Below are 21,431 nucleotides of genomic sequence, written 5' to 3'. Positions count from 1 at the left end.
CTTCTGATGATCTTTTGATTTTCGTAATCCCAAAACCGGTAACCAAACTTATCACCGCCATAACCAACAAAGGCACATTTGTTGGACTTAGCATCAAGTTTACTTCTTTCAGCAGAGTCTATGTGTACATAAGAAATACAACCAAACACTCTTAAGTGTGAAAGGTTTATTTCTTTCTTGCTCCAAATTTTCTCTGGTATTCCGCCATCCAAGGGAATTCAGAGCCCACGATTGATTAGGTAAGCTGCAGTGTTGATAGCTTTAGCCCATAGCAATTTAGGCAAGCCGTCGTGTATCCTCATGCTTCTGGAACGTTCATTCAGAGTTTTGTTCATGCGCTCTGCTACGCCATTCTGCTACGGTGTCATGGGAACTGTTTTCTCCATCTTGATCCCATTGTTTGCGCAAAATTCTCTGAATCTACTATTTTGTACTCTCATCCATTATCATACCTCAACCGCTTGACTTTCAAACCAGTCTCGTTTACCACCATGACCTTCCATTTTCTGAAGGTATCAAAGACTTCTGATTTCTTCTTTAGAAAATAAACCCACACCTTCCTTGTAGAATCATGGATGAAGGTGACATAATATAATGAGCCTGTAAGAGATGAAACTGGAGATGGTCCCCATACATCAGTATGAACAAACTCTAACTTTTCAGCCTTGGGTGTCTTACCAATCTTTGCAAAGTTGACTTTCTTTTGTTTGCCAAAGAATCAATCCTCGCATAGTCTGACATCTACATTCTTTAGATCCGACAGCTTCCCTTTTGACAAAAGTGTCTTCATCCCTTTCTCGCTCATATGACCAAGCCTTTGGTGCCATAGGTTTGATTTTCCATCAGCATCTGCTGCAGTAATGATATTCTCTAAGTTTGAGGTTACATAGAGAGTATCAGTCTTCTTACCACGAGCAATGACGAGTGCTCCTTTGGTAATCTTCCATTCACAGCCTGAAAAGGTTGTGCTATATCATTCTCCATCAAATTGTCCTACAGAAATCAAATTTCTTTTGAGGCCAGGAATATGTCTCACTCCTTTCAGCGTCCAGGTGGTCTGGTTTGACAACTTTAATCGGATGTATCTTTTTCCGACGATCTTTAAGGTTTCATCATCAGCTAGATGAACCTTCCCAAAATCAACATTAATATAGTTTTCCATGATTTATCGGCATGGGGTGGAGTGGAAAGATGCCCCTGAATCCAAGATCCATTATTCAATCGGAGTGTTGACGCTTAGAATCATAACATCACCTGTTTCCTCTGTCATGTTGGCAGATTCCTGTGCACCGATATCTTTCTTCAGTGCTCGAAAATCTCTTTTAAAGTGACCCTTCTTGCCACAATTATAACATGTAAAATCTTTCTTTCCTGTTCTTGATTTACCCATTCTGGATTTCGATCTGCCACGATTTGAATTTCTTTATGAAGTTCTCCCTCTGGACTCCGTGTGCAAGGCTGAGGAGGTTGATACTTCACCCGATTCTCTCCGTCGAATTTCTTCGCTTAATACCAGATCCTGAACATCGTCGGATTTAATTTGTTATTTCCCGACGAGCTGCTGACTGCTGTAACAATAACATTCCAACTATCTGGTAGAGATGATAAGAGAATTAGAGCTCGAACTTCATCATTGAATTCAATTTCCACTGAACTCAACTGTGTTGTGATTGTGTTGAGTTCATTTAGGTGTTGTGCCATCGATGCCCCTTCTGTCATCCGCAAATTGAATAATCGCCTCATCAAGTGCACTTTGTTTGAGGCCGATGGCTTCTCATACATGCTGGAGAGAGCCGCCATAAGACCCGCCGTGGTCTTTTCCTTTGCTATGTTGAAAAGCAATATTTCGGGACAACATCAGTCGGATAACTCCGATGGCTTGTCTGTCGAGAAGAGCCCATTCTTCATTCTTCATGCCCTCTGGTTGCTTTCCTGAGAGAGGTTGATATAGATTTTTCTGATACAGAAAATCTTCAATCTGAATATTCCAAAAGCCAAAGTTCGCACCATCGAACTTCTCAATTTTCACATTCCCTTCGTCTGCAGCCATCGCTTCCACTCGAATCTGGCTTCGTTTGGATCGTTTCTAACAATTCTTGCGAACCACCGTGTATTAGAATACCCCCGTCGACAAATTTGTTTCGCCGACAAAATTTCACTATTCACGAAATTCACTATTCACGTGAATAGTAATGAATAGTAACCTCGCAAAAAATTGACAAAATTCACAACCAAAAGCTCTGATTACCAGTTGTTGGGAAATAAACGAGTAACGAGTAATTTCCCTATAACCAGATTAGTGAAAATGCGAAATAAAAGCGGAAAAATAATACCCGAAATTGATAACGGAGTTCAGCCAATTTTACTTACGTCTCCGGACTGCTGCAGATCTTTTATTAAGAGAGAAAATTTACAGGTGTTTACAAAACACTCACTACTCACAAGAAAGCTCTCTAGTATTGGGAGAAAGAAAATGATTTTTGGATGATTTTGAAGCTAAATGGGTTAGAGTATTTATAGTTGAAGCTTAATGACTAATCTTATAAATACCCTAAAGTACAATGACTAATTGTGTGATTTTACCCGTTTCAAAATTAAGCAATTGCTGCACCGAAATTTGACAATATTTATGCACTTTCGGTGCAGTCCCCTTTTTTACTGTGTAGCCCCCTTTTTTACTTTTCATTTCTTAACTTTCAACACAAAAGACATCGTAGTTACACATGTCATTATTAAATCGACAAATTCTGGACTAAATCCAAGTTTGAGCATGACACAACGCAGAAAGTCTCATTTGACTCTTTCATACGCTTTCTCAATATCAAGTTTCAAACCAACACCTTTGTTAATACCATTCTTAGAAGAATTCATATAGTGCAGTATTTCATGTGCCACCAAAATATTATCCGAAATGTCGTCCTGGTAAGAAAGCTACTTGGTTATCGCTTATGCACGTTGCCATAACTGGTTTTAAGCGATTTACGTGCACTTTGAAAACTATTTTGTAGACCACGGTACATAAGCTGATGGGACGTAACTGGTTCATGTACTTAGGCTCGTCGACCTTTGGAATAAGGACAAGGATCGTTTTGTTCACCATCGCCATATCCTGACGACCATTAAGAAGACCCAAAAATAAGGAAATAATTTCGGGACCTATGGTTGGTGAAAGAAGCTAGCTGGTAAACCATCAATGCCCGGTGCTTTCGTAGGATTGATATCATTGAAAGCCGTTACAATCTCCGCTGATGTAAAGGCCTTCATTAATTCAGCGTTCATACTCGAAGTGACAACTGTTGCAATAGTTTCAAGAATGCGAGAGCTCGAATCTACCTTGGACGAATTAAACATTTCCCTAAAATAAGAAGTGACAATACTATGCATGGCATCAACTGTCTCAATCCATTGGTCATTGTCATCCAATAGACCTTAATTCGATTTTTCTTCTGACGTTCGGTTGAGCGTGCATGGAAAAATGTCGTGTTTCGGTCACCATAGGCCAACCTGTTAACTCGTGACCGTTGGGACCAGTACTGTTCCTCTTTGTCCAAAAGCCTTTGTAATTCACATTTAGCATTTAATTTTTTTAGGATCCATAGAACGCAAATGTACAATGAAACCATCATTGACATATCTCCTCAACTTTGCTATGCAAGCCATTGTAGCGTTGAATCGGTACTGCTGCCAAGCCTTTAAGGAACTACCCACTGCTTCAAGCTTGCCAAGCGCCGATCCAGCTGTGTGATTCATATGTCTTGTACATGGGCTGTACACTCTCATTCATTAGCCCAACATTGATCATATTTAAAATAACCATTCCTTTTTTTTTATAATTGCTCCCATTCCAATTGCAATTGGTATCCAGTGTTAAATAACAATGGCCGGAATCCCCTGTATACTCGGTAAATACTCGTAATTGGGAATGGTTGGACAACTATGCAGGCAATGCGATGAATCGATCCAAACGTTCCGAGACAATAGACCCATTCTTGGTTCAATGGGACCATGTAAACCAACCTTTCATTGGTTTACAACCCATTAAATTATTTCGGTCTAGTACCTCACGAAACTCATTTAAAAATATCCGTGGTTTCCTTCGACCCCCAAACTTTTCCTAGTCCATCAAAATTTCGTTAAAATCACCATAACTAACCAAGGTAAAGACGAATTACTTTGAAGAGTATCCATAATGTTCCACAATAGGTGTTTATATTTAGCATTATAGTGTCTATAAACTCCAGTGAAATGGAATTGGTCAGTCTATTGCTTAATGAAAACATCAATATGGTGCGCAGAGTAAGACAAAAGCTCCACGTAACCTTTATTATTCTAAAGTAACATGAGACCAGTACAATTATCATCTTTACTAACTGTAAAACAACCCGACATTCCTAATTTATTTTTGATAACATCACTCTGATTTTGTCTAAGTCTAATCTCACTTAAGAAAACAATACTATAAAGATGTTGAGCGACAAATCGCCCAAGAGAATGAACTACTCGAGAACTACTCTGTCCTCGGCAGTTCCAACATAACAGCTTCATGCCACGCAGCCTCCGCTGATATCTTCTTGTTCTTGCCAGGGTTCCCAACAAATTGTCGGTAGTAGAACTCTTGGACAATGCAGAAGTCGAGTCATTATCCACCTTATTCTTACCAAAACTGCTTTTGGTACTCTTCAAAGGCTAAACCGGAGCCTGTACTTTTTCCATACTCGAATTCCCCTGGGGAATTCGACATTGGATTCTCTTGTGGAGTCGGTTCGCCCGTTGCCAAAGCTTCCAGTGTCTGATCATCCATCGAAGCAATTTCATCCATCAGTTCTACGGATTACATGAAACTAGTTATCAATAAATTTCCATGGACGTTTGACGGAGACTATTTTTCGATGGTCCCATACGATGCAACGAAGGGATTAGATGACTATTCATTTAGTTCTATGCCGGTTTGTGTTTAAATTCTTAATCTCTCCCTCGGGGCCATGACAAAGAAGATGGGACTTGAACTGGGTAAACGGATTGACACTGTCCTAGCAGTTGACGTGCGTATACAAGGCGGTAATCGTGGTGAATTTTTTCGCGTGAGAGTGGATGTCGATATCACACAACCATTACGACGATTTATTCTTGTCAGTACTGGTATAGGAGGTACAAATCGAATTTATCCCTTGAAGTACGAAGACCTTCCTAATTTCTGCCACAAATGTGGGCTAATAGGTCACACAGTTGCGAAGTGTAAAGAGGCAGCGGAAGATCCGAAGGCAAAGTTGACCTTTGATGACTGGATGAAGGTTGTAACCCAACAACCGAGGCCAAAACCTCGAGTGAAAAATGCAATTGAATATGTGCAGACTTCTAGTGCTCCGTCTGAATCTGGTGGCTCAGATCCAGTGGGAGATGTTGTCGAACCCTCTCAAAAAGATGTACCTGAAGACGATAGTCAAACTGGTGCTCCAGGCCACTTGTGGGGTGGTTGGTGGGGGATGTAGATTGTTCATTATCGGATGAACAACATATTTCATAAACCAAATTTGAAAACGATATTCAAACTTTTTTATTTGGATAAGAAATACTATAGTATTTATATTTTAAAATCAAAATATAAATACTAATTTAAAATAAATATAACTATTTTCTTTTTGCAAATAAAAAAAAAGTATTGGGAGTCTATTGGAACAAATCCAATTTATTACAGAAAGTGGGCCAATCCAACTCAACTATGGACATGGGACACCCTAATGTCAAAAGGAATTATTGTAAAAAAAAGGGCAAATAAGTAAAAAAAATAAGAAGCAAAGAAAGGGTTTTTGATGGGATGTAAGAGTAACAGGCCAAGCAAGGATAGTCGAAAAAACTGAAAACCTATATTGTAAAAACCTAAAAGAGAAGCCAATTCTCAGCACTTTAGATTTGTTCTTCCTGTCGTTGTTGTTTTTGTCTTCGCTATCTCTCTCTTTGTTCTTCAACTCCACGGCTCAGATCCGAGGAGTATCCGATTCTTGATAAAAAAAAAATTACCCTTTGCTCTTCTTACTCACTTCATCTGTTTACAGGTTGCTCCTTTTCCTATACTCTTTTCTTTTCTTTATTCCTTTTGGTTTGGGTGTTTGTGTTTTATTGGTTTCCTGTTGAATCTATGTTTTTTATTTTATTTTTGGATTTGTTTTGATTTGATGTTTATTGGATTTTTTAAACTGCATGGGATCTGAGTTTGATCTGCTTTCTGTTTATTTTGTCGGGGTTTTGGTTTTGAGATTTATCATTTTATGTCTATGATTTGTGGGTTTTCTTTTCTTTTTCCTTTGTAGTTTGAAATTTGATAGATTAGCCGGCTTGAGTCTCAGCTAGACTAGCTTTTCTATATTTGTTTATCAAAAGTAAACAAAAAAATGTTGTGATTTTGAATAGGAAACGAAGGATTTTGGGAAGTTTATAGGAACCAAAGCTTCTGTGCTTGGATTGAATTGAAATTTCCAAGTAATATGTTTTTTTTTGTTGCAAACGGATCTTAAGTTTCAGTATTGAAATTTCCAGCTCTTGGATTGAAATCTGACAATTAGTTTAAGGCCGATATATAAAAAGTATGCTATTCATGGTTTGAGCTGAAATATTTATTTATTGTCACTGTTTGAATTGATTAAAATATGTTGCCTTCTATTTGGATTATCTAACACAGTTTTTTGTACATAACCTTCAGGCAGGCTAAGTTAATACCTGTGTAAATAACATAAACTTGTATTAACATTTGAATGGATGTATGATTAATTGATGAGTGACGATTATGTGTTCCCTAGAAGTGTCTTCAGTATTTTGGAGATAAGAATGTGTTAAACGGTTTTCCTTTTTAGTGCCTGGCCCTGGGTGGAATGTTGGAGAAGTGGGTAAGGTGGTGTCCAAATATCAGATAGCCATCTGCCCCTTTGTATCTTCTCCAGATAGTAAATCAGAATTTAATGCTTGTGCTCCGCTTCTCATGGAGTGCAAGTTTGGCTATTCTTTTACATCTTTCTCAAAATGGGAAGGTCGATGCCTTTTCCATAAAGTCTAAGTTAACACTTGTGTAATTAACATAAACCTGTATTATGATCAGAGTGGATGTGTAATTAACTGAAGAGTGTTGATCACGTGTTCCCAAAAATTTTCTTCAGTATATGTCATGTGTGGTGATGTCTGAAGAGTGGTGATTACAATGTGTTAAGAGTTTGCTTTTTTAGATGGTTGGCTGTGGTTGGAATATTGGAGAGGTGGGCAATATGCTATCTGATACAAGATTGTGATCAAAATATTAGATAGCGATTGCCTCTTTGCATCTTCTCCAGATATTAAATCAAAAGTCAATGCTTGTGCTGTGCTTCTCATGGAGTGCAAGTTTGGCTCTTCTTTTACATCTTTCTTAACATGGAAAGGCATAAACCTTAATTGCATTCAATGGTTTCATTGTTAATATTAAATCTTTTGGTGCTTGTATGTTAGGCAACAACTTGATTTATTTATTGGTATCTATTATATTCTTAAACTTTCCAGCTTGAATTTGTGAGCCGAACTATGTTTAATTGCTTGATTCTTTCTTGCCTCTGCAGTCATGGCAGGTTTGGCACCAGAAGGATCCCAATTTGATGCTCGTCAATATGACCAGAAAATGAGTGACTTGTAAATTTTCTTGTTTGTAGATCACACGTTTCTCTTTGCTAGTGCTTTTCTATTATACTTTATGCACACATATACATAACGCTATTTGCTTTACCATTTGCTGATGCTAACGTGGTTGGAACATACAGGCTCCAGGCTGATGGGGATGATTTTTTCACAAGTTCTGATGAAGTTCATGACAGTTTCGATGCAATGGGACTTCAAGAGAACCTTCTGAGGGGTATCTATGCATATGGTATGTGGTACATCAAATAAAAAGTAATATACTATGCTTTCATAATTGTAGAATTATTTATGTTCTATTGTTGCTAATTTATGTTGAAAAACCCTGTTCCCTTGTCCAAAATAATAACCTAGGTTTTGAGAAGCCTTCTGCTATCCAGCAAAGAGGAATTGTTCCATTCTGCAAAGGTCTTGATGTGATTCAGCAGGCGCAATCTGGAACTGGGAAGACAGCGACTTTCTGCTCTGGAATTCTCCAGCAACTTGACTATGCTGTAGTCCAATGCCAGGCTCTGGTTTTGGCACCCACTAGGGAGTTGGCACAACAGATTGAGAAAGTGATGCGAGCACTTGGTGATTACCTTGGTGTTAAGGTCCATGCTTGTGTTGGTGGGACAAGTGTTCGTGAGGATCAGCGCATACTTCAAAGTGGTGTTCATGTTGTTGTTGGTACTCCTGGTCGTGTCTTTGACATGTTGAGAAGGCAATCACTTCGTCCTGATTACATTAAGATGTTTGTCTTGGATGAGGCTGATGAGATGCTTTCCCGTGGTTTTAAGGACCAGGTTGTTTATTTCCTCATGTTATTTCCCCTTTTGAATGAATTCAAGTTTTAAAAGCTTAGGTTTTGATCCATTTTTGCTCTAATAATGTTTGTTATGTCTTTCAGATCTATGATATCTTCCAGTTGCTTCCATCCAAGATTCAGGTTGGAGTGTTTTCTGCCACTATGCCACCTGAAGCCCTCGAGATTACTAGGAAATTCATGAATAAACCGGTGAGAATTTTGGTTAAGCGTGATGAGTTAACCCTCGAGGGTATCAAGCAGTTCTATGTGAATGTTGAAAAGGAAGAATGGAAGCTTGAAACACTCTGTGATCTGTATGAGACCCTGGCCATTACCCAGAGTGTCATTTTCGTGAACACAAGGCGTAAGGTCGACTGGTTAACTGACAAGATGCGAAGTCGTGACCACACCGTTTCTGCCACCCATGGTGACATGGACCAGAATACTCGTGACATCATCATGCGTGAATTCCGCTCTGGTTCTTCTCGTGTCCTCATCACCACCGACCTCCTGGCTCGTGGGATTGATGTGCAGCAAGTCTCTCTAGTCATAAACTACGATCTGCCAACTCAACCAGAAAACTACCTCCACCGTATTGGGCGAAGTGGAAGGTTTGGAAGAAAAGGTGTGGCCATCAACTTTGTGACCACAGATGATGAGAGAATGCTGTTCGACATCCAGAAATTCTACAATGTGATCATCGAGGAGCTTCCATCAAACGTTGCTGATCTCCTTTGAAGAGAGATTACCCTTTTTTGGCAAGGTGGTTTTGTTGTTTCGGCAAGTCGTATTTAACTTGCCCTTTTTCTTGTTCTTTTTTGCTTATCTAGTGTGTTAAGTTAATGTTGTTCTTAAACATATCTGACCATTTAATGGCATGGCATGGGCCCTGCACAATTGCTCCATAAAGATCGTCCAGTTTTCCCCACTCCTTTGTGGTGGGTTTAATATTTTATTTCAAGCCTTTATGCAGCAGTTAGGGTTGTCCTAAATGTTGTATTTCTTTAGTTTATATAAAAATTATGAAATTTTCTCTGCAAATCTTCACCCAAGTCGTATAATACTCCTACAAATAATCGATGAAATCTCAGTACTGCACCCCACAACAGTTACTGTCAAAAGCTATCGTTAAGTAGTTCCATAAAATTCACAAAATCAAATGGTTTACGAGTTTGGCAGTACTTTTAAAATTACCGTTGATTTCAGAAAAGTGCTTTTAAGAATTTTCGTTTGAGATTAATTGTTTAGTATTACTGTAAAAATATGTTTTGAAAACATAGAATGATCGTTTAAGATATTATATTATAATTTGAAAATACATTAATTTAAATTTATTAATATTGCAATATATAATATATATCAATTTAAAATAGACTAGAAATATAGTACCTACAAAATTAATAATAAGGATTTCTTTTTATCATTTTACTATTCCATTCTTCACCTAATTTTATTTATTTATTAATAATATTAAGCAAGAAAAAGAAAGAGGAAAGGCACTTGTACAAAGCTGTTTTAATAGGTGTTGTTTCATGTTTGGCATGGCTTCAAATTGCAGTACAAGAAGGTTTGGTGTTAATTGTGCACTTTTTGAGCTTATTTTCTACTCGACTCCCATAAAGAATCAGAATCCAATGATAGAAATCAAGTTATTGTCAAGGTGGAATTAAAACAAATTACAAATCAATAGACCATATTTTTTACTTCATCCTACCATTAGGACCAAATTAAAAGGCATTTCAATTGCATGGCCTGATTACTAATCAAAACTTTGTATTTAGGATTTAATTAGAGAGTCATAGAAGGTGGTAGGACCAACTAAGCGATCGAAAGACATTTGGAGGAGAATTAACAAGATTAAATCTATGAATTGATATTATTTCAATTCACATAGTTATTATAAAAATGTTTCAGAATGATGCACACAGCCACATGTTTCGAAACATAAGCCATTCCATGCGTTTCTCCGTGATGGTGTCCTCGTCGATATCGTCGCTCCTTCCATGCGTTTCTCCGTGATGGTGAAGCTTATCATCATCGTGCTGGTGAACTAGTGCCTCAATTTCTTCCTTAGCTCGCTCAAACACATTAGGTGCTTTAACACCTTTTCCTTCCACATCAAAATTAACATGTATATATCAAATTGTCAGTTCAAATTAGCTCCAAAGCTAGAATGAACAACCCTAATCATGAAAGAACCATATTGAATATTTGCAAAAAAAAAAAAAAAGAACCCCCAGAAAGCTAAGATTTTTTCCAACAGAAAAAGAACCCATTTTTTCCCTACAAAAAAGGATGAATCTTTACAGAACATAAGTATACTAAATTCACATAATTTTGGCAAAGTCCAACAATCAGGCAAAGGCAAGCAGAAATTAAGAGCAGATCATAGTACCTGAAGGAGTCTCTGTTGGATTATGTTTTGGTTCAGACATTTGATCTTACAATGTTTCAAAACAGGAGGAAATGTTGAATTAGTTGAGTTTGGGAACTTTTCATGTTTATCTACTAGCGACGTCTCTGATTGTTAGATTTTTCTGATGACGTGGAAGGATGGGATTCACCATTGAAACACTGAACCTGGGGCCTAATGGGTCAAAAAGCCCAGAAATTCACATGATATTTTGCTACACAATCGGACCAAAATTGAATAATTTATGTCCAGTACAGTGTGATCCATGGACCTTTAAGGGTCAACATGCCATTGGAGTGCTCATTAGCGTCATTGATATATTGCATTCACCTTCAAAAACGATAATACGAATCAAACAATCTTAATATTAAAAAAATATTATTATTTTTTGATGTCTTAAATTTAAACATAACATTTATAAAAAAAATATATATATAAACGTTTAATATCAAATGATTAATACTTTTTTGAACAAATACTACAACTTTTGTTGTTATTACCACTCACCACCACACAAACATGAAACATGTTCTCATGCACTGTTCTTGGATACATATTGCAATTGTTTTTTCTGTATAGAGATCGAGAGTGAATTCATATCTTGTGATTTGATGGAATATTTCAGTCTAAAAGGCAACACTTTAGTTAAGCTCCAAATTCCAATGACTCCGGCAAAGGTTGGAAGGTTCCGACCATCTTCAAAAGCTATCAACTTAAAAGCAACCGACTTTATTCTAATATTTCAGTCTAAATTTCACCACTGATTTTGAAACATATTTTCAACCAATCTAATTGATCCTCGCTCTCAACGATCAATAAAAGCTATCAACTTTATTCTATTTTAATGAAAGAAAGAAAATAAAGCTACCAACTTTAAGAACAAAATAGTTTATAAACGGACACATAAATAGACTAAGAAGAAGGTTGGTGAGAGCGATTTTATTAACTTATTAATAACGTATATATTTTGTCGACGCAACTGCTTGAATTCAGGAGTTTAATATCTCTAAAAAGAAGAATATCTTATTTTACCACCGAGACTATTTGATGTATTTAAATAAAATAAAAGTTAAATATTAACTTAAAATACTTAATAATTGTATAGGTCACTTATCCACTATACCAAAAATTTAATTAACATATCCCGAATCTTAGTATCATTAAAAGAAAATAAAAGTGATTTGCTTGCAAGCTTAATATACATGTGAAAACCATGGTCCGTTATTCACGCTCATTTTCGACAGGACCATATACATCATATGAATTAATGTTTACCCCAATTTTTCATATAATATTATAAAAGATATTAACAATCATATATAAACATTATTATCTTCTTTATATTTAAAATTAAATAAAAACATTAAAATAATATTAAATCGTGATCCAACACGCATACGAAAAAAAGGGAAAAGGTGAAAGGGAAATTAGGTTTCTTCAAATTTGAGTAAAGAAGTGGACTTTCTTTCATGGGGGGTTGCCATGAAGAGAAGGAAGGCATTATGGGGGCTAGTGGGGTCTTAATAGCCTTCTATTTTTCTTGCATAATTGCCCACATTACATGTTAATTAATGTTATAACATCAACTCTTGTTATGTTCGTTGTTATCTTATTAAGAGTGAAAATAATTTTAAATATATATTTTCAACAAGTCTTGTATGCAACGACAAATGATGATATCTTCCTGATACGAGAATTACGTTTGAACTTTAAAGATGATATTTGTAAGAATGATAGTTTCAAATCCCGAACTAAGATATAATATCATACGACATGTTCGAACCGAGGTTACATGATTTGCGTGGATGATATAGTTTGTTTAACTTCTTAAATAGATATTTAAGAGAATCTTTTTGACATTTTGGAAACTCTCATCTTCTCCAACTTTTATGTAGGACTAATGGAGTTGTTATTTATGAACAAATTAGCTAAGATGATTGCACTTTATCTGGCCATATTTAAGGGAAAGAGTCCTATTATTTTCATTAATTTAGAATCTTCTTCTATCTATTTATAGGGCAATTTTAGTCCATTTGAAGATCAATTAGTTTTATTAGTGAAAAAAGAAATGTTAAAAGGAAAAAAAAAATAGAATACAACAAAGAGGAAGAGTAAAATTCAGTTCACAAGTTTATAATTTACTCTAAAGATCTACACTCCTTTTCTGATGGGTTTCGGGGCATTTTTAGTATGGAATAGGATATTGGCGTCTCTCTAAAATCCCCTTACTTTCTAAATTATTTTAGGCCAAATTCTGATTCTACGGTCCCTCAACTATGTTGTAATTCAAGATTTAGTCCTTACACTTTTAATTTGATATAATTTAAACACTTTACTGTTATAATGTCATGAGTTAGCTCAAACAGTTAACACCATTAGCTATTTTAGTTCGAATTCAAAGTCCAAAAACTGATTTTAAGAGGGCCGAAGTTAAAATGTAATAATCCTTTAATATTGAATGAAAAGACCCATACCAAAAATCATTTCTCTTGAAAGAAAGGACAAAGAGTTACATAGTCATTCTAGTGTACTTTCTCTTGAAAGAAAGAGAAAGAAAGTTTTTCCAACAAATAAAGCAAATGAGGCTAAGGCTATTAATTGTTGCACATGCAACAATTAAATCAAGAATCTCCTTTGGTCCTTTTTCTTCCATCACAAGCATTCCATTCTTAATTTCTTTACTTTTAATTTCATAAGCAAACATAAATTGTAAATGTTGTATTCTCAAAGGGAAAATTCGAATTCGAATCTTGAGGACAATATTATTACAAGGGACAATAACGAATATTGAACATAAACAGTAAAACAAACGTGGATAGGAGATACCGATATAGGCCAAGACTCACCCTTTTTCTTCTATCACAAGCATCTCATTCTTAATTTCTTTATTTTTTTTTCTTTTGTAAGCAAACATGAGTTGTAGGTTTTGTATTCTCGAAGAGAGAACTCGGATTCGAATCTTAGAGACGATATTATTAGAAGGGACAATCATGAATATCGAACACGAACTGTAAAACGAATATGAATAGAAGACGTCGAAATAAGCCAAGGCTCACCCCTTTTTTGGACCAATCCCTACTTGTGCATGAAACTGCTTTGTCTATTCCTCCTTGTGAAACATGTTTAGACTCATCCTAATTAATCCATGTTAGATAAGCTGTTACTTTCACTCGTAATTCATATTACAATTAGCCAAAATGTTGGCATCTCACCATATTATATATCAACGTCGATAAATGCTAATTATAAACCTAAAACGAAAATTAAGTATTGTAGTTAAGACTGTGGCCGTAGTATAATTGTAGCCAAATTCGTAATAAAGTTGAATTATGTTGATCATTTGAAATATGACAACAAATTTGGTATATTTATACCCTGTATCATTATCTGGTGGCTCAAATGTTGGCCTAAAGGAGTGCAATTTAGCTTAAATTCCCATTCAACTAATTTCGCACGCCAATGATCAAAATCAAAATGAGAAAAATGTTTATCTTTATTTAAGATTTTTAACTTTCAATAATCGTACGAGTTATGATTATATTTGGAGTTGACTCATATCAAACCTCTGAACACGAGTGAAGTTATTTTAGTGCAATGCAATCTCTTTTATTTACGAGATTCGAATTTAAATTTTTTTAAGAGACATCAAATATCTTATCACTCGACGTAACATACTTTGCTAAAATAATTACTCATTTTCGCATATAGATGGGTTGTTGAGATTCTCCTTCTAGTATTGTTATATGGATAGACCCATGTTTTAGTTTCTGCTAAAATTGATTTAGATTTGGTGTCACTTGAAGAAATGTGAGATGGGGGGCTTTCATATTTATTGGAAAATTAACCAGAGGGTAGAGAGGGTGTATCTATTTTCCCATTTATATACGTGTGAATGTATATCTAATTTTTTTTGGATGAATCAAATTTTATTATCCAAATAGTATAGAATTGTTACAAAGCAATCAACCAATCTGTAACAAAGAAGACTAAAAACAACCTACTTACATCAAACACAGATTGATTAGACTATACTCCAAGCATTACAAAGGTTAACATTAGTACTATCTAATCTATTAATATTTCTACCCTTAAGTTGTATTTCAACAGCTTCTTTAATCTTCTTCAGCATGTCTTCGATAGTTCTCTGACGACCTTGAAAAATTTTGTGATTCCTTTCTTCCCACTGTAAGTATATAAATGCAGTCCATGAGATCTTCAAGATTGTGGTGAGAAGAGACTTACCTTTCCATGTTGAAGCAGCCGTAGCAATCATAACATCCCATGATAAAAATGTACTATTCAATCCGTTGAGCGACATAATGGAATTCCAAAGACGAACATCAAGAGGACATTGAGAAAAAATATGATTCCTAGTCTCCTGCTCGATGTTGCAATTAACACAAATATCATCATAATTGATTCCCATTTTGAGTAACTGATCTCTAGTAGGAAGTCTGTTCAGCAATGCCATCCAAGTGATCAAACTGTATTTTGGAATGTGCATTGGGAACTAGATAAGATTGTGCCAGGAAACTTTCTCCCCTTTATTACGAATTGAATCCCAGATGTCCCTTAGCTTTAACGAACCAGAAGAAGAAAGAATAGTGTAAGCTGTAGCACGCAATTTAAAAATTCTATTAACAGTCCAACTTATGTTAGAACCTGCAACATAATTCCAAAAATCTTGGTCTTTAAGAACATAATTTTTAAACCAAGCAACCCAAAGAGATCCATCACAGGCAAGTATTTTTCTAATGAGGTCAATAGTACATGCTTTGTTCCAAGTTTTGGTGTTCTTCAAACCGAGACCACCTTCGGCTTTAGAAAAGCAAATAAAATCTGAATTGACTCGAGCAAATAAAATCCCAATTGACTCGAGCACCTGCAGCTGCCTTGTTGTCATATTAGTGTTATTTTTTTTAATTCTTATAAGTAGTTTTAATTTGTTGTCATACGTCTTCAATTAATATTTTAATTAATAAATAAAATACATATTGATTGATTAAAAATCGCTTACAAAATTTTAAAAAAAATCATCACCAACGTATCAAATTATTATCTATATAGTTTGCATTACAAGAAAAGAAATGGAGAAGTCTATAACTTGATGAAAGAAAGAAAGCTTGCCCTATAAAGTTTGTATGATGTGGTTGGGGCTTTCCTATTAAGAGGAATGATAGTATTCATTTTGCACGTAATGTATTGTTTTCATCTAAATACATACATATTCTCCTCGTCGACCCATATTTATTAATTTTTTTTTTAACTTGATAATCAAACTTCCTAAATACACAAATTTCATGCATTTTTACGTTCAAATTTAGAAATTAGATAAAAAAAAGTATTAATTAAATTTAACTTTATTAACATCGTCATCGGAATGTTATATAAGAGATATGAAATCGAATATATTATATATTCAATGTTTTTCAATTTATAATTAAATATGAACATATATATATATATATATATATATATATATATATATATATATATATATATATATATATATATATATATATATATATATATATATATATATATATATATATATATATATATATAACCAAACATAAATTTGACGATGTAAACCTATGATTTTGGAGATTGAGAAGAAAATGATAAAACATATTAAATACATATAAGTCTAATAATGAATTCCATCCTCTGTTTTAATTAATTTTTTTAAAGAAAAAGATTAATTTTTCTAATGATATATTCACTAACAAATTCACTCGATTCTAAATTTCTAAATAAATTAAAATTCATATTTTATCATAGATAAATATTATAAATTTATTTTTTAGAATAATTTAATATTATTTTTTAAAAAACTAAATATTTTTTTAATACCAAATGAAATGGAAATAATTATTGTTCTTCAATTTTAATCACAGTTTAATTTAAATACTAATTTTGACGATATTTTAAATACAGCTTTTTGTCTAGTTTAGTGGTTCAGCATCCAACCTTGGCAAGGGGTTTTTAGATCAACACTCCCTTCACCTCTAATGACAATATAAAAAATTACATGATAAGGTGAAAACATTAACAATAAATTATCTTAACACAATTATTAATTTTTTAGTGTCCCACGGGTTTTGTAAAAAATAATATGATGATTAAAATAGAAAAATAATAATAAATTGGTGACTAATGATAGAGTTTACCCTTAAACATATATAACGTTTACTAAGTTTTCTTTTCATGATGAACTTTACCAATAAGGAAAAGAGAAAAGAAAGTTCATACATTGTTTGTATGGTCTCATACGTACATTTAAGATTTGACCTTTCTAATATTAAACGAATAATTTGATCTTTAAAATAAAAAATTCATTTTCCTTATGATATTATTATATAATATAGTTCTTATGACTCAATATGGTAGGGTTGGCCATTTGGCCGTCCAATTGATTTCATTCCATGGCAATTAATTAAGCTTAGCTTCCTTGGAATTGAAAGAGATTCTGAAATTTCTGCTCTAATTATACCATATAACAACATGGTCCCTCAAGAATAATTACAAATTCATTATGTTTTAGCTGTCCTCCATTGCTTTGAGATTCTTTTAATTATTATCAACGTGAGTAATTAATGAAATAATAATAAATGATCGACCGGGTACTAGTTCAAAGGACATCCATACAATTTCGAGTTGATTTAGACATGTAATATTCTTCGAATATATTAGCTAAAGTTTTTAAAGTTAAGTTAAAAAGATAATAATATATGTATATATACACTATATTTAGAAAAGCAATAAAATACATATGGATTAAGCGATCTCAGTAGTTAGGAGACTTGTTATCATCCCTTAAGGATCCGGTTTTAAGTACAACAAATATCAAGATTTATTATCAAATGATTAAAAATATTTAAATAAATAATACTTTATATTTATTCAAATTTATAAAAAAATAAAAATACTGTAATAAATCAAAAATAAGAATGATAATTAAAGAGTCTTATAAATCGGCCTACTGTTATATATATAATCAAAAGTAAATCGGCCTATTGTCAAATGTTCAAGTTGGGATAACTCATCCCCATCCTCAAATTTTATAACATATCAACCCACAACGATTTTAATTATTATGTAGATAAATTACATCATTAATATTTAATTATTGAATTTTAGGTTATATATCAATTTTAGTACTAAATTTAAATTATATTTTAATTAAGAATCCTTAAATCATTAACGACAAAATAATATGAAAGTTTCTCATTCTTTTATAGAAAATCATTAACTATTCTATATATCGCTATTGATGAATCACCTCTTGTCATCGGTTATCATTCAACATAAAAATTAGTATCAAATCTCAAATCTTTACATTTGAGAAAGTTTTCAAAACACTAAAATGATAAAAAAATTATGATTATCTTCATACATTTTAAAGAAGATTTTCTTTAAAAAAAATCAAATTGATTAAGTGATAAAGTATAATGAGACAAGTTAATTTGTGAATAAGATAACCGTAAAAGGTATCGAAAAATGATGATATCCTATTATGATTGAAAATAAATGAAAAAGATAATGAGATGAAATAGAAATATATATATTTTTTTTAGTGTTTGCATTAATATGACGTTGTCATCCGGATGTTAATGAATTAATAATTTAATATCATAAATAAAATTTAAATTCTAAAATCAATATATAACATAAAGTTTAGTGATTAATAAAATGATTTATTAAATAAAAGTAAAAATTACAACTTTTTATATTATGAAATTACAATTGCACGATAAAAGCATTGGGATTTCAATATGAAGCATGCTTCTTAACTTTGGGATTCCAACATTGCATGATTTTGGATCTGAAAAAGAAAAAAGTTCATTTACTTTTGTAACACATAAATTTTCAACAGCAAAATGTTTCTCAAAGGAACAAAAGGGAAAAAAAGGTAAAATGGTAATAATAACAGCTTGAATACATATGTGAAAACGATACTCCATTTTCCCAACAGTTAAGATCCACTTTTAGCAGAGAAAAACTAAGCATCCATGGCGGGACGCTTGTCTCTTTACTCTTTCACCGATCCAATGGTGACCCACAAAAAGAAGATCACATTAACACAATCACAACCGTCATGTCAGCTGACCTCATCATCATTATCAAACACCATCGCTATTGCAAACTCTCAAAAGTTCAGATCAGAAGTCAGAATATTTTTGCATCAGCCAATGTATAAGCTTTATTACACCACCATTAAGTTACGGTTGTAATTGTGGTCTCGGTCACTATTGTTACAATATCGCGGTTGCGGATGTTACAAATGATACAATATATTTTATTTATTAAAAATAACTGTAATTTTATGTTGCGCTTACCTTGAAAAATATTACTATGATACTATTACAATGCATTGCGGTCAAAATTTAATACAATGAGTGACTCGATGAGTCCAAAGTGGGACCTCTCGGCAAAACAAATGGGTCCCACAGTACTGCATACGTGACACGTGTACATGGTTAGCCCCATTATAAGCCATACAATTCCCACAGTTTGACACTGCAGATTTTAGCCTTTTGCCCACAAACCCTAACTGGTCCACCATTGGTACAGTCCCATACATTAAATTCAAACAACCCCCAGCAGTACTCTTCTTCATCAGATTCCTCAGATCACACTCTCTTCTTCTTCTTCAGAACTTGTTCAAATTTCTAGGGTTTTTCTCTCTGATCTTTTCTGTATAGGAGGAAGAAGAAATGGGTCACCATTCATGTTGTAACAAGCAGAAGGTGAAGAGAGGATTGTGGTCACCCGAGGAAGATGAGAAGCTCATCAACTACATTACAACATATGGCCATGGATGCTGGAGCTCAGTCCCTAAACTTGCAGGTTTTGTACATTTCTTTTTTCTTTTTCTGTTGTTTTATGATCTAAATTGCATTAGATTTTTCTAACCCTTTCTGGTTTTTTTTGTGTGCAGAACTACTACTACTACATTTGATTCCTTGTTGTTTTTGTGTTGTGTTGATTTGATTGATAATACAGGCCTTCAAAGATGTGGAAAGAGTTGCAGATTAAGATGGATAAATTATCTCAGACCTGATTTAAAACGTGGGAGTTTCTCTCCACAGGAAGCAGCTCTCATCATTGAACTCCATAGTATTCTTGGCAACAGGTTCTTCAACTATTTTATGTATATGTATACATATATATGTATGTATGTATGTATGTATATGTATGTGGTTTTGATTATTTTTTCATCGTGATCATCGGGTTTGAACAGATGGGCACATATAGCAAAGCATTTACCGGGAAGAACAGATAATGAAGTGAAGAACTTTTGGAATTCGAGTATCAAGAAGAAGGTCATCTCCCATGAACATGTTCCGAATTTGGCCTCTTTTGCTGCTGATGTTCATAATTCAAACCCTTTGGAGGAAGCGGCTGCTGGTTTCATCTCTCTAAATGGAAACCCACAACAAGACCAGCTCTATCTTTCTTCCCCGACAGCTCCACTGCTACAAAGTTTAGTTCATCACCATTCGGATTTCAGGCCGAACTCGAGTAGCTTTAACGTCGATTTGGTTCACCATCATTTCCCTATGCTCCCACCACTGCCACTGCCGCCACCTTCGAACTCACCTTCCTTCGACGCTTCATGGACAATGCTTTTTGCACCTCAACACGACCTCGACGATCGGCAAAATCATGATGATGTTTTCTTTAGCGACAAGCTTATGAATCCAAACAACGGCTACGACGAAAACTCCTTAATGGCTCCTTCTCCGAGAATCCTCGAAGGTAACATGATCTGCAACATCCCACATACATCGGTTTCGCTAGAGAACAACATCGACCCACTCGTCTCGAGACTCTCCTCCTGTTTCCCGGTGCCTGGTTCCGTGGGTTCGAACTATGCACATGAGATGCAGGTGGAGTACAATATCGATAACATCGTCACATCTATGCCTTCGTCTTCCTCCTCGTCATCCTTATCAGCCTTATCCGGTGCCGGACAGTATTTGACAAACCCTAATCTTCCATCGACCACCTGGGAGCCTTAGTCGTGGCAGATCATATTCATCACAGTCCTATGGTATTTTCTCTATAAAAGCAATCATTTTCTTGATATAATATATGTATGCATAAGATATATACAAATAAATGTATGTAAAGAAAATCAAAACCTAAATGTTACTAATTCAGATATTCAATGAGGATAATGCTACCTTGATGATGTTGCATAAATAAATACCATGTAGGTGATTAATTTCACAAGGTTCTTAACCTTGATATAATTTAGGTGATCGAGTCTTACAGAGGGCATTTCATAATTCGGAGGTCTTCTACGGAAGCTGCTCTCAACCTGATGTTGGAGGCAGCCTACTATCTTACCTCCCCTTACCCCATTACATATGGGAACAAGGGACAGCCATTTAGGTGATTAATTTCACATATTTCTCTTGTATACCACTTCTTTCTCTCTCTACATATAGCTTTCTCTTTCTAGTTTCTATCATAATCTGTAGGTGGAGACATTAAAACAACGGGGAAATAGTTCATATTTATACAATTTTATGTGGAATTGCTTTTTTTTTAGGAATGGCTGAGAATTCT

General features: G+C 34.4%; 2 protein-coding genes and 1 non-coding gene across 4 annotated transcripts; all 3 read left to right on the top strand.

Annotated features, from left to right (window-relative positions):
• The first annotated feature begins 868 nt into the window (after positions 1–868).
• On the top strand, positions 869–21,037 carry LOC120169415 (transcription factor MYB26-like). The gene is made up of 4 exons (XM_039177552.1): positions 869–881; positions 19,530–19,703; positions 19,860–19,989; positions 20,098–21,037. Exons 2-4 carry the CDS (start codon positions 19,571–19,573, stop codon positions 20,876–20,878), a joined length of 1,044 nt encoding a protein of 347 aa, XP_039033483.1. The 5' UTR covers positions 869–881; positions 19,530–19,570; the 3' UTR covers positions 20,879–21,037.
• Positions 5,863–9,422, top strand: LOC120169413 (eukaryotic initiation factor 4A-8-like). 2 transcript variants are annotated; one of them, XM_039177549.1, is made up of 5 exons: positions 5,863–6,053; positions 7,581–7,650; positions 7,779–7,885; positions 8,008–8,438; positions 8,543–9,422. In XM_039177549.1, exons 2-5 carry the CDS (start codon positions 7,583–7,585, stop codon positions 9,176–9,178), a joined length of 1,242 nt encoding a protein of 413 aa, XP_039033480.1. In that variant the 5' UTR covers positions 5,863–6,053; positions 7,581–7,582; the 3' UTR covers positions 9,179–9,422. The 2 variants fall into 2 exon arrangements, with proteins under 2 accessions (XP_039033480.1, XP_039033481.1); XM_039177550.1 differs by lacking the exon at positions 5,863–6,053 and adding an exon at positions 6,892–7,060.
• Positions 6,904–7,006, top strand: LOC120170037. The gene has a single exon (XR_005520717.1). It is a non-coding gene; the product is annotated as a small nucleolar RNA snoR98 (small nucleolar RNA).
• Positions 21,038–21,431: the final 394 nt, after the last annotated feature.

Source organism: Hibiscus syriacus, unplaced genomic scaffold (genome assembly GCF_006381635.1).
Source record: "Hibiscus syriacus cultivar Baekdansim isolate YM2019G1 unplaced genomic scaffold, ASM638163v2 tig00111769_pilon, whole genome shotgun sequence".
NCBI classification, from domain to species: domain Eukaryota; kingdom Viridiplantae; phylum Streptophyta; class Magnoliopsida; order Malvales; family Malvaceae; genus Hibiscus; species Hibiscus syriacus.
The sequence above is the reverse complement of the archived record's forward strand: the minus strand, read 5'-3'. Positions and strand labels throughout refer to the sequence as shown.